The sequence below is a fragment of the Felis catus genome, chromosome E1 (assembly GCF_018350175.1).
Source record: "Felis catus isolate Fca126 chromosome E1, F.catus_Fca126_mat1.0, whole genome shotgun sequence".
Lineage (NCBI taxonomy): Eukaryota > Metazoa > Chordata > Mammalia > Carnivora > Felidae > Felis > Felis catus.
Window position 1 is genome coordinate 58,309,830 of NC_058381.1, and position 12,174 is coordinate 58,322,003.

Consider the following 12,174-nt stretch of genomic DNA (forward strand, 5'->3'; position numbering starts at 1 on the left):
ATAGGGACTGTCTCCTTCAGTCCCGCGGCCCCAGGCTGAAATCAGGTGAGGTGTAACCTACTTTTGTGTGGAAAGCAACCGACCTTGGGTTAGAAGTCAAACTTGACTTCTAACTATGTGCTTTTCTCTAGCAATTGACTTTTTACCATAAAGATGTATTATCTTTATAATTTTTTTAAAGCAGAAGTTTAAATTCCTCTTAGTAGAATGCTATAAATACGCACACATCTATGTGTTTAAGAAAACGGGACCTTCAGAAAGAACAGTAGTATCTGGCCAAAAATTTGGTTTCGTATCCTTGAAATCTATTTGGGTTGGAAATTAAACCAAATGAGCCTCTGGCACGAAATCTGTGCAAGAGTAAATGCCCCTAGCCCGCCTCCCCCACGCAAGGAGATGTCCACTGAGATGCGGAGAAGGGCAGATGCCTGGGAAAAATGATCGCCAAATCACGTCATGCCCATATCTCCGTCCAGAATGATGAACAACTTTTTCCTATCAAGCACCATTGTGCAGGGATGTTTCCATTACCTGGAACCTGGAAAAACTCTCCTTACTCTTGAAGAAAGTACAAAAACATTCCTAAGAATCGGCAGCAACAACACAGCCTTCTGACCAAACATGGTCTTTGTTCTCTGGTCGACTGATGACAAACAGGGTTGCTGAGAAGCAGAAACAGGATGGATGGGTCAAAGTTCATGGCTGCTCTGCATGTGCTCTCCTCCACCTTTGAATCAGGAATGCTCTTCCAGAACCAGAAATGCTTACCAAGAGCAGACCAAGTCTCCATCAATACTGTAATCCTTACTGTCCACGTGGGACACTTCCCTCCCTAGAAACACCCAGGGACAAAAGTCCTAGGGCGGATGTGGTCGGCAGAACCACCAAAGATGTCCACAGCCTAGTCCCGGGAACGTGTGGATCTGTTAAATCACACGGCGAAGGGGAAGTGACGCAGAGGGAGTGAAGGTAGCGCACCAGCTGTCCCGACGATGGGGAGATGATCCCTCTCCCCGGATCGTCTGGCGGGCCCAACGGACCCACCAGGGTCTGTATATAGGAGGAGGAGGCAGGGGACTCAGGATCAGGATGATGAGATTAAGAGTTTAGCAATAACTGCGGGGGGCGCCTGGGTGGCGCAGTCGGTTAAGCGTCCGATTTCAGCCAGGTCACGATCTCGCGGTCCGTGAGTTCGAGCCCCGCGTCAGGCTCTGGGCTGATGGCTCGGAGCCTGGAGCCTGTTTCCGATTCTGTGTCTCCCTCTCTCTCTGCCCCTCCCCCGTTCATGCTCTGTCTCTCTCTGTCCCAAAAATAAATAAAAACATTGAAAAAAAAATAAAAAAAAAAAAAATAACTGCGGGCTCTGAGATGGAGGGAGGGGTCAGGGGCCGAGGGACGCAGGCAGCCTCTGAAAGGTGGAAAGGGCAAGGAAAGAATCTCTCCAGGAGCCTCCAGAAGGATCTGGCCCTGCTGACACCTTGGTTTTAGCCCAGTGAGACCCAGTCTTGTGACCCTCGGGACAATAAGGTAATAAATTTGTGTTGTGTTTGGAGCCAGTAAGCGTGCGATCTTTTGAGCGGCAGCCACAGGAAGAGAATACAAATACAGCAAAGTCACTGTCCCCGCCTCGCCGACACACGAGGGCACATCCAGAAGCGATCCCGAGTCAGAGCAGCCTTCCGCCGCCATGTCCGGCTGCTTTCCTGACTTTTTAATCCTGAAGAAAAATTGGTAACCTAGGTCTACTCCTTATCAGGCATTTGTCAAGCACGTCAACGCTTCCTAGAATAAAGTAAGCCCACACCACAAATCACCTCCTGTAGAATGCAGGAGCCCCTATTTTTTTTTTATTTTTTAAAAATGTTTGCTTATTCTTTTTGAGAGAGACAGAGCGTGAGCAGGGGAGGGGCAGAGAGAGAGGGAGACACAGAATCCAAAGCTGGCTCCAGGCTCCGAGCTGTCAGCACAGAGCCCGACGCGGGGCCTGAACTTGAGGACCGGACGGATCACGATCATGAGCCGAAGTTGGACGCTTAATCGACTGAGCCACCCAGGCACCCCTGGGGGAGCCCCTCTTAAAGAACCTCCTTGCCGCACTCGTCTTTCAAGAGCAGAATAACCCTATTTTTCGTCTCAATGTTCCTTTTTTAAGACTCGCACTGAAATCTCGGAACGCACGGAAAGCGCTTCCATAACCCTCCCCGCAGCTCAGCGGCAATTCAGCGGCGAAGAGCCTCCCCCTGGGTCACGGCCACAGCCAGCTGCCGCAGGAACCGAGCCCCCGAACAAAGCACGGGACAGCAGAGGAACGAAGCGGGACGTTTTACAAGTGAGGTGAAGGGCTACGTTCTCATCTCAACTGCACCTCGCGGGCAGCCACGGGCCCCTTCAGTGGCCTTCGTCTCCCTGTCGGCCACAGACGGAGAGACGGCCGGAGCGACTCCTTCAACGCACTCCGAGAGCCCACAAGGTCCGGGCCGGCGCCGGGCACCTGGGGCCCGGCCGGTAACCAGAGACGCCGAGGCGGTGGAGACGGAGCGGACGCCGTCACGTGACTGCCGGCAGGTGCTCTAGGGACGAGCCGGGGCTGGCGGGCAAGGGCACGAACCGGGAGGACGTGGGGAGGAAGGCATCCGAGCCGGGGGAAGAGCCGGCGAGAGGGCCTCTGCGGGCGGGCTGAGCCGAGGCACAGAGACCTGCGAGCGGCGGACCCGGGGGGCCTCGCTGAGGTCAGCAGCCGCCGAGGCCAGCAGCGGTGGAGGAGCCTCCCCGCGCCCGCGGCCACAGCCAGAGTCAGACCACCAAGTCCAGGGGGGCGTCCCTAGTTCTGTGGGGTTATCGGAAATCCAGGAAATCATCCTCCAATTACAATCCTAAGACTCTTCAGAACTTCTTTTCCGCCACGCTTCGTCTGGGCACAGAGGCAAATCCCTGAAGGTCTCTGTCAAAGTTACCGAAAGGGCTGAAGAAGAAGCGGTTCCACATCAGGACAAGTCATGGGGACAAGGGAGGAGAAGCGCCCTGGGGGGAGCATCCCAGACCAGGAGCCCCGGAGGCTCCTCGGCTCCAAGGAGACGGCCCAGGTCACCCAGAAGCTGTGTGCCGCCTCCCTCTCCGTCCAGTGTGGCCCTGACAGGAGGGTGAGGGCCCCCGGCTGGGAACCGGGAGGTGCGCCCCAGGCACCCCAACGTCCTGAACCACAGGCCCCCTGCGGGAGCTCCCAGGGATGGCCGGCGAGAGCCAAATGTGCAAAAGCCGGCTTTTAAAACTCCTTCAAACACGGCACTAAATGGGCAATCTCGCGTCACGGTTAGGAATCCAGGTCCCCAAAGTCTGTCTCTGAGCCCGCAGAGCTGAAGCCCTGTGTCAGCATCCTCGGTGACCCCTCCAGGGTACCGCTGTCCTGAGGGGGCCCTGCTCAAACGCCGGCCTCTCCGCGGACAGGAGACAAAGCTGCCAAGTCCGAGCCTCAAGTGGGAAGACGCTGGAAGACGCTCTGTCATTCGCCCGAAGAAATACTATTCTCCAGCCGCGTTCTCCTACTTCACTGTTGACATTTCCTTTCTCAACAGCCTTTTCTATTTCATCACAAGGGCGAAAAGGCAAGGAGTGGCATGAAAGGTCCCTGTAAGTGGCTGAGAGGCCAACTTCAGTACGATCTGTAAGGGGCGGGGGTGGGGGGGGAATCACTCACGTTAACTGTCACCTGGTGACCCGACTGCTCGCTGACATTCTGGCTGCCCAACCACAACACAAGCTCTGGCTCTCGGGACTCATCAAAGGCCAGCCCGTCACACCCCTGCCACCACACCAAGCCCGGGTCACCAGAGGCCCTGGGAGGGAACGCTGACCTCGAAACTGACACCATCCAATAGACGAAGGGCAAGAATGGCCTCCTGTGGAACCCATTTCCAATTTCCCTCCAACTGGAATTGGAACCCTCCAATTTCCACCCTAAAATTAACAGCGGGCTCTTTCAATCCAAATCCGTTTAATGACCCCCAACATAGGCTGTAACTACAAAACTACCCAAACTATATCAAGACACAGAACTCCGCACCCCAATTCCAGGAGAAACACAGAGAGCTTAGAAAGCTGATACGGGGCGCCTGGGGGGCTCAGTCGGTTAAGCGTCCGACTTCGGCTCGGGTCACGATCTCGCAGTCCGTGGGTTCGAGCCCCGCGTGGGGCTCTGTGCTGACTGCTCAGAGCCTGGAGCCTGTTTCAGATTCTGTGTCTCCCTCTCTCTCTCTGCCCCTCCCCCACTTGTACTCTGTCTCTCTCTGTCTCAAAAATAAATAAACATTAAAAAAAAGAGGGAGAGAGAAAGCTGATACAAAGCACAGAGGGTCCAGAGGAAGTGGGAAAGGGGGTCTGAAATAATGGGGAATAGGAATGAGCAGACAGCACAGCAGAAGCGACTTCGGGTCTGCGAACCTGGCTGCCACCTATCGGTGAGGCCACCTCACATACACAGCGACCTCTTCACCTGGGGAGGGGCAGGCTCTGTGCTCCTCCCCTGCAGGATCACCCTGAGGACCGAAGGAGAACTCAGGCAAAGTGCTCGGCAGAAACTCAGCGCAGAGCAGGCTGTGAAGTCCTGCTGTGCTCTGCTGTGCCCCCATCTCATCTCATCCGGCCCCAGAGCCAGGTGCTCCCCCCCCCCCCCACCGCCCCCGAACTCTCTCTCACCCAGCACAGTGAAAACCGAACCCTCCAGACTCCCACAGCATTTGCTCACATGGCCATCAGAGCTCCTGCTGTGCGGTCTTGAAATTTTTCAACATGTCAACTCCACGAGGAGCTTCCTGAAAGCAGGCCTGGATTTTAAAATGCAAGCAAACACCCTGACACCAAGAAGGTAATGAAAAAAAAATGCTCGACAGGCAGAAAGACGGATGGGTAGAAAGAGAATGAATCAAATGTCTGTCCAAGCATGAATAATTGGGGTGATAGGTAATGGTGGTAAAAGTGAAAAAAAAAAAAAAAAAACCACAAAGGAAAAGTCTGGAGGGAGGACTAGACTGGAGAGGCAGGACGCCTTCAGACACGCGGAACCTGAGACGGGGATGTACGGCCAAGGGGACCGTCCAGCAGGCAGCCAGAAACACGGGAACACAGCTCGAAATCAAAATATCCTCTTAATTTCAGTCACTGGGGCTGCTGGAAGCCGTGTTTCAGGGAAACACAGAACTTAAAGTAACTTAAGCTAATAGGTGCAAACACACACGCGGCCCCGGCAGCTGCTGGCTACAAAAGCCCCACAGACAGAAGAACACGAGCCCGGTCCCGCTCGAGGAGCCGTGAGTGAATCCTGTAATTCAAGACTGGCTCAGAATCATTTTCAAAACGTGTATTAATTTTTTTTTTTAATGTTTTATTTTAGTTTTGAGACGGAGAGAGGCAGAGCACGAGCAGGGGAGGGGCAGAGAGAAAGGGAGACACAGAATCGGAAGTGGGCTCCAGGCTCCGAGCTGTCAGCACAGAGCCCGACACGGGGCTCGAACCCACGGACTGTGAGATCATGACCTGAGCTGAAGTCGGACGCTCAACCGACTGAGCCCCCCAGGCACCCCTATAGTCTTTTTTTTAATACACATTTTGGTGTTTGGGGCGCCTGGGGGGCTCAGTCGGTTGGGCGTCCCTGCCCAGGAGCACAGCCTTCGCCCTCAGCACGCCACCTCCCCATTTCCACCTCAGTTGAGCTGGCCCTGGCTCACTCTCTCGGCTTGACATGTCATTTCCCTGCCATCTTCACCTAGTTGGCACCGACCGGGCTTCTAGAGCCCAGTTCTGTGAACTGTCGTCCGTCCAGTCCGGTTCGACCCCAGCTCCAGGCAGGACGCCTCCAGCTGCTTACCCAGGGTTTTCACACCTGCCACACGCGCTCTGACCCTCGCCCTCAAGGCCTCCACGTCTGTCTTCTAGGCTCCAAGCATGCCTGCCAACGGGGGCTGCACGCTGGGGCAGGGGGGGGCGGGGGGGGGGTGGCTGACCGAATACGCGCTTCCGAACTGCTTGCCCAGACGGGCCTACGACGGTACTACCGAAGAGGAAAGGTGTTTTGATAGCAGGACACCGATTCCATCCTTTGCACCAGCATTAATAATTACAATATGCACTGTAACGATGCCAGAGAAAGGTACTCTTCTGAAATAGGAAACCTTGAAGACTCAAAAAAAAGGTAAAAAAACAGGAAAAGACTCAGATAAGGAAGGTCATGTCCTGACCCTTGTTAAAGGAGCCAGGCAGCTCAGAAAGCAGCTCACGGCCACCTCAGCATCACAGAGACAGACACTGCCACACCATCCTGGATAAGGACGGGTAACAAAAATCCCCTACACAGCCTTCAGCCTACCTTGCGTGTTTTTAGTGCAGAGAGACCCGCAAAACAACATTACCAGCAGTTTCAGAGGATGTGGGACTCACTTCTTGAACATTTCTAAATCATTTTCCACCTCCTCCGTGCCTCTATTATTGCAACTGAAACTAAGCAACAATAATTAGACAATCAAGAGGCAGTGTGGCAACACAGCCAATGGACAGGTTCGGGCAAAGGACTGTCTCCAGGAGCCCGCTGTCCGAGCCTTTCGTGCTGGAGGGCGAACAGGAAAGGGGCGGACAGGTCTTCGGGGGCGGACTCCGGCGGCCACCCGGCCCCACGCTGAACCTCTGCCCCACAATCCAGGGCAACGCGCCCGCACGTCGGCCTCACCCTCGCCAACGGACCCGTGGGTTCGCTCTCACCCTTGAACTGGGAGGCACTCTCCTTCCGGTTCTTTCTGTAGAACTACCTGATCTTGAATGTTTGAAACACATTAAGGAAAACCCATTTGGCAAGACTGCTTGTGATTAATACACGGGACATTTAGAAAGAAACGGGTATGAGCCTTAAGATCCCACGGACCGACCCAAGTATCATCATAAGCCAGACCTGTAAGAGCTACCTAACTCATGAGTTCTCCTCTAAAGGAAAGGTTTGTATCTGGCCAGAAGACAATATATGGGTTGAGAGATCTTCAGTCTTTAGGAGAAAAATTAGGTGCGCCTGGGTAGCTCAGTCAGTTGAACGTCTAACTCTTGATCTGGGCTCAGGTCATGATCTCACCGGTTCGTGGGTTCAGGCCCCGTGTCGGGCTCTGATGCTGACAGCACAGAGCCTGCTTGGGATTCTCTCTCTCCCTCTCTCTCTGCCCCTCCGCTGCTCACACTCTCTCTCAAAATAAACGAACCCTTTCAAATAAAAAAGAGAAACAATTAAAAAAAGATAAACAGGTGACCACCACCATTGGGCAAAATCTCACCCCAACCCCAAAATCTCTCCCCATGCTGAAAACATCAGAGTGAGAAAAACAGTCAGTTCATTTGTTTGCAGCCACACAAAAAAAGTTAATCTCAGGTAAGTAAACAAAGAAGCCCTCATCCCACACAAACACGCAGGTCATAATACGCAAAAACGCAAAAGAATCTTTCAACCCAGCTAGTGATTTAATGAGGTGCCATTTTGTAACCAGTAGATTTGTTTTCTTTAAAAAAAAAGCTTTCAAATGCAAATCCTCACCAGTGGCATACTTGCCGTGATACTCAAACACATTCCCCCATACATCGCTAGGAACAGGGTATATCTGTACAGCCCTTTTGGAAAGCAAGTCGGCACCATGTACCAAGAATTCTAAAAATGTTTATCGCCTCTGACAGGTTAATATCACCCCTGGAAATCCACCTTAAAGACCACAAAATGTATAATTATGGTAACCTTATGTTCCAGATTTTTCTAAGGAAGCCCTGACTTCACAGAACTGTATTGTTTTCCATAAAGGCAAATCACTAAGCGTGTAACTGAAGTTGAGAACAACGAAAGACACCATTATCACCGGGGGGAAAAAAAGGAAAACTGGTTTGGCACAGGGTCAAACGCGTACAGAGGAGTGTTCCTGTTTCTGTTTGGGATGGAGGGCGGCAGGTAAAAACTTAACCACTGAACATGAACTTCTGCAGCACGGAACCCGGTTCAGTCTACTACTGTTCCCTCAATGGCTGCCGAGGGGTCTGTGCTGGGTCCCAACCCCACGCTGGCCTGCCCCGAGGCACAGAGACGAGACAGCAAATCTCCCCTGAAGGCACGGGGCTCCCACCCCTGCCACAGCAGCGCCCACGCACCCCACTGCCCACACCTCGTTTCGTCTTCTGATGGCGGAAGTCGGGCCCTGGCTGAGGTCAGCGTGTCCTTCACACAGAAGCTTACTCCTTACAGGCCAGTTCTCCCTCATGGCGAAACTTGGGACAAGTCTGAAGCTAATGGGAAGCAAGGAGAGTAGGAGCTGTGTTCGAGAAGTAAAGGCCATACATGGCACCACGAGTTCAAAGGTCTTCAGCGGCTCTGCTCAGATATTTGATGGTCTGATGTCAGAACTGTGACACAGAATCCTGACGGCTAATGCTTCCAAAGTCACTATGGGATGGCCCTGCCCACCTCTCCCTCACAATCTGTCCCGAGAGAGAGGTGGACAACACACGGGGACTCTGGAACCGCGATTCCTGGGTCAGAACCTCCCGAGAACCAAGCTAAGGACCCTCCAAATACGCACACGCACAAAAACTTTCACGTACGCTTTCGGGAGGGCCCCAGAGGCCCGCTAAGAGGTGGCCTGAAGGTTTACAATGTCCGCTCAAGTTCAGGAGGCACCAAGGGGAATGGTCACGGAGTCTTTTCTCGGGCAGGGTATCTACGAAGGCAAAAATCCCTCTTCCTCTTGCAAAGAGAACTGTGAAATCCGCAAAGAATGGTGACCTAAGAAGAGAGCGTGACCCTTTAAAAAAAAAAGTCCCCATTATTTCACAGTGTTTAGAAAGAAACTGGGGGACAAAGATCGACCAGCCACAAGCAATAGGCACACCTCTCTTCCAACGTCAATTAAGCTTTTAGAAAATCACCAATTCCACAGTTTTCAAAGAAAACAAAGCCCGAAGGGGACTTCTGTTGAACTCTCCTCCTACCCCCTGGCCCGGGTCCTCACAGTCCATTGTGCCCCACCATGTGCACCGTGCGAAGCACCCGATACCTGTCCAGTGAGTTAAGAACCTCTGAATTAAAAAGACGGCATTACAGGGCGCGTCTACGAGAGGAAGGGCATCCGAACTCGAAGGTGCGGTCACTGGGTCTACAGAACACCGGAGTCCACGGTCGGGAAAGGCCGTTCTGGGGGGGCCTGGGTGGCTCGGTAGGTTGAGCGTCCGACTCGGCTCAGGTCACGATCTCGCGGTTCGTGGGTTCGAGCCCCGCGTCGGGCTCTGTGCTGACAGCTCGGAACCTGGAGCCTGCCTCGGATTCTGTGTGTGTGTGTCTCTCTCTCTGCCCCTCCCTTGCTCGCTCTCTCTCTCAAAAATAAACATTCAAAAAAAAAAAAAAAAGGCCGTTCTATTAGTGTTTTAAGTTCTCTGTAATTGAAAGTCTAAAACTCATCCTCTGTCTTCAGCGTGTTATGAACGAATTCTGTTCCAGAAGTGTTTCATGCCCACACGGCAGCCAGGAAACCACAATCCTTCCCCTGAGACACAACGTTAAAAACAGGGCCTGTGAGCTAGGCTAACTCACGACACGACAGAGGTTGGAGGTGCCGAGAGACCGTCTGGGCGCGCATTTTGTGTGCTCTATGAGTCTGCACCCCACGTGTCCTACCCCCGCAAGGTGGGTTCCCTGTAAAACCCGGGAGGGGAACCGCCGCTCTGGGGACAGAGACAACCCTCAAAGAACTGACATTCTTATTCTTCGTAGCTATTAGGTACTTCTTGTGTGGTGAGCCCTACGGGTGGGGAATCTTCTTTAATTCCAACGTTTTTGGTTCCACCAAAATACAAAGAAGATGACATTTTTAACTGCATAAAGGGGAAGAATAAACTTCTTTCTCATCTTTACGTGTGGTCAGCAGAATATCGGCCCCCAAAGATGTCGGTGACCTAATCACCAAAACTGATGACTGTGTTACCCTAGGTGGCAAACGTGGGATTACCCCTGCGGAGTACCCCTGCTAAGCTGCACCGTCCCGGTGGGTCCAGTGTAATCACAAGGGTCCTGATAAGAAGGGGCAGAGGTCAGAGAGGAACGAGAAGAGGCTACCTGCTGGCTCTGAAGATGAAAGGCGCCCCCCCCCCGCAAGGAATTAAGGTGGCCTCTAGAAGCCGAAGGAAATGGATACTCCCCTAGAGCCCCCCAGAATGGGACACAGTCCTGCAAACACCTCGACAGCAGCCCAGCGAGACCCAAATGTGGGCTCGTGACCTCCAAAACGACACGAGCATAAATTTATGTTGTTCCGAGCCATCGAGTTTGTGCTAATCCGGTACAGCTGCCCCAGGACACCAATCCGCCCGCTTCCATTTACCCCTTCCAAGCACAAATTCACCGCATGCCCGTTGGCAAAGCAGTGGCTGCATTAAAAGCAGCCAGACCGACAGCTTCCTGCCCCGCTTGGCGGGTCAGAACACTAGCAGAGGGCAAGAAGAAAGCCTGGCAGAACCCCGGGGTCCCACGCAGATTCAATGGCAAGAGAAGGAAGAGGAAATAGCAGCAGGCGAAGCTTCTCATGTGCAGAAAAGAGGAGGCAGGAGGGGCGGAAAGATCCTCTGAGGCCAGCCAGTGGGTGATCCCCCCCCCCCATCACAAAAAGGAGCGCACAGAAGGCTTCTCTTTGGAAGGTAACTCGGGGACGTCTGACGGTCGCCATCCCCAACGCGCTCCGGACTTGAGCTCCCAGTGGGTCTAGAGAGCAGCTGCACATTCCCCGGCGCGCGGCTCGGGGTCAAGTTGCGGGTCACAGGCCCCCCTCTTCCGCAGCCAACAGCTCCACAACGCCTTACTTGTAAATAAACACAAGACACCAGACCTGCCTCCGCGACTGCCCCCGGACCGGCTCCAGCGAGCCGCACAAGCGCTGTAAATGGGGCTGCCTCCTGCGCGGCTACCAAAACCACCCAAGTTCGCCCCTCGTCCTAGTTGCCAGTTCTTTCCGAAATTCCTCCCGAATACAATGTTACTCAATTCCCAAGGAACCTGTGGCGAGCCCCGCAGTTTCAGGCTGTTTGGAGGGGGGAATGCGCCGGCTGCCGGCCACCAGCGGTTCGGGGGGCCGGGGGGTGGTAAGGGTCGCAGGAGGGCAATGTGGGAACTGTCAAGTGGGACGCCGTGCAGGGCGATCCGTCCCCGCGCACCCGCGGGAACGCAAACTTGGGTGTTCCCGAAGCGCGGCCGGGCTTCGCGGGGGGCTGGCACAGCTCGCGGGGGGCCGGGGGCCGGCGGAGGGGCCGGAGCCCGCCCGACGGCGCCCGCTCCCCGCAGCCCGCCCGCAGCAGCGCCCCGGGGAAGCCTGTGCGCTCCGTGGCCGCCCATGTGTGCTCCTCGCCCGCGAACAAAGACGCGGACCCGGCACACAACTTGCGGACCCCAGAGAGGCCCGAAACTAGGGGGACGCGGCCCCCGCAGGAGACACCGCGCGACCCCGGCCTCCGGTCCCCGAACACCGCCGACCCCTGGGCTCCAGTCCCGCACCGCCGTCGCCGCGAAGCGCCAGCCGCCCGAGCAGCCGGAGGCGCCGGGCGGACACGGCAGGAAGCGCGGGAGGGGGCGCTTGCCCGGCCGCGCCGCGGGCCGTACTGACCGTAGCTGTCGTCCTCCTCCATGGTGCCGGCGCCGGGCTGCGCGCCGGGCCCCGCCGCTCGCCTCTCACGTCCCGCCGCGCCTGGCCCGGTGCGCCTCGGCCCGGCCCAGAGCCCCGCCCCCGGCCCGCGCCGCCGCCGCCGCCGCCGGCCCCTCGACTCCCGCGGGGGGCCCCGCCCCGCCCGCCACCCGCGCGCGCCCCGGCACGCGGCCGCCGCCCGCACGCGCCTGCGCACGCGCGTCCGCCCGGGGCCCGCCCCCCGAGCCCGAGACCCCGCCCGCCGCCCACGCGCGCGCGCATCCTCCCTCCCCTCCCTGCTCCGCACACGGCCAACTCCAGGCCCGCACCTGCGCACGCGCGGCCCCGGACCCCGCCCCCCCCCGAGACCCCGCCCGCCGCCCACACACCCACACGCGCGCGCGCACCCCCGGGCACGCCGCCAACTCCAGACCCGCGCCTGCGCACGCGCGCACGCCCGGGCCCCGCCCCCTGGTCCCGAAGCCCCGCCCGGCCGCCTCCG

At 56.0% G+C, this 12,174-nt stretch overlaps 1 protein-coding gene across 1 annotated transcript in view; it reads right to left on the reverse strand.

The window, feature by feature from the left end:
* Positions 1 to 11,798, reverse strand: part of CYTH1 (cytohesin 1) — an 80,095-nt gene extending 68,297 nt beyond the window's left edge. Inside the window, exon 1 of the mRNA XM_023244157.2 lies at positions 11,655 to 11,798. Within this exon, the coding sequence (XP_023099925.1) occupies positions 11,655 to 11,676 (22 nt within the window). The 5' untranslated portion in view covers positions 11,677 to 11,798. The remainder of the gene's footprint in view (positions 1 to 11,654) is intronic.
* Positions 11,799 to 12,174: the final 376 nt, after the last annotated feature.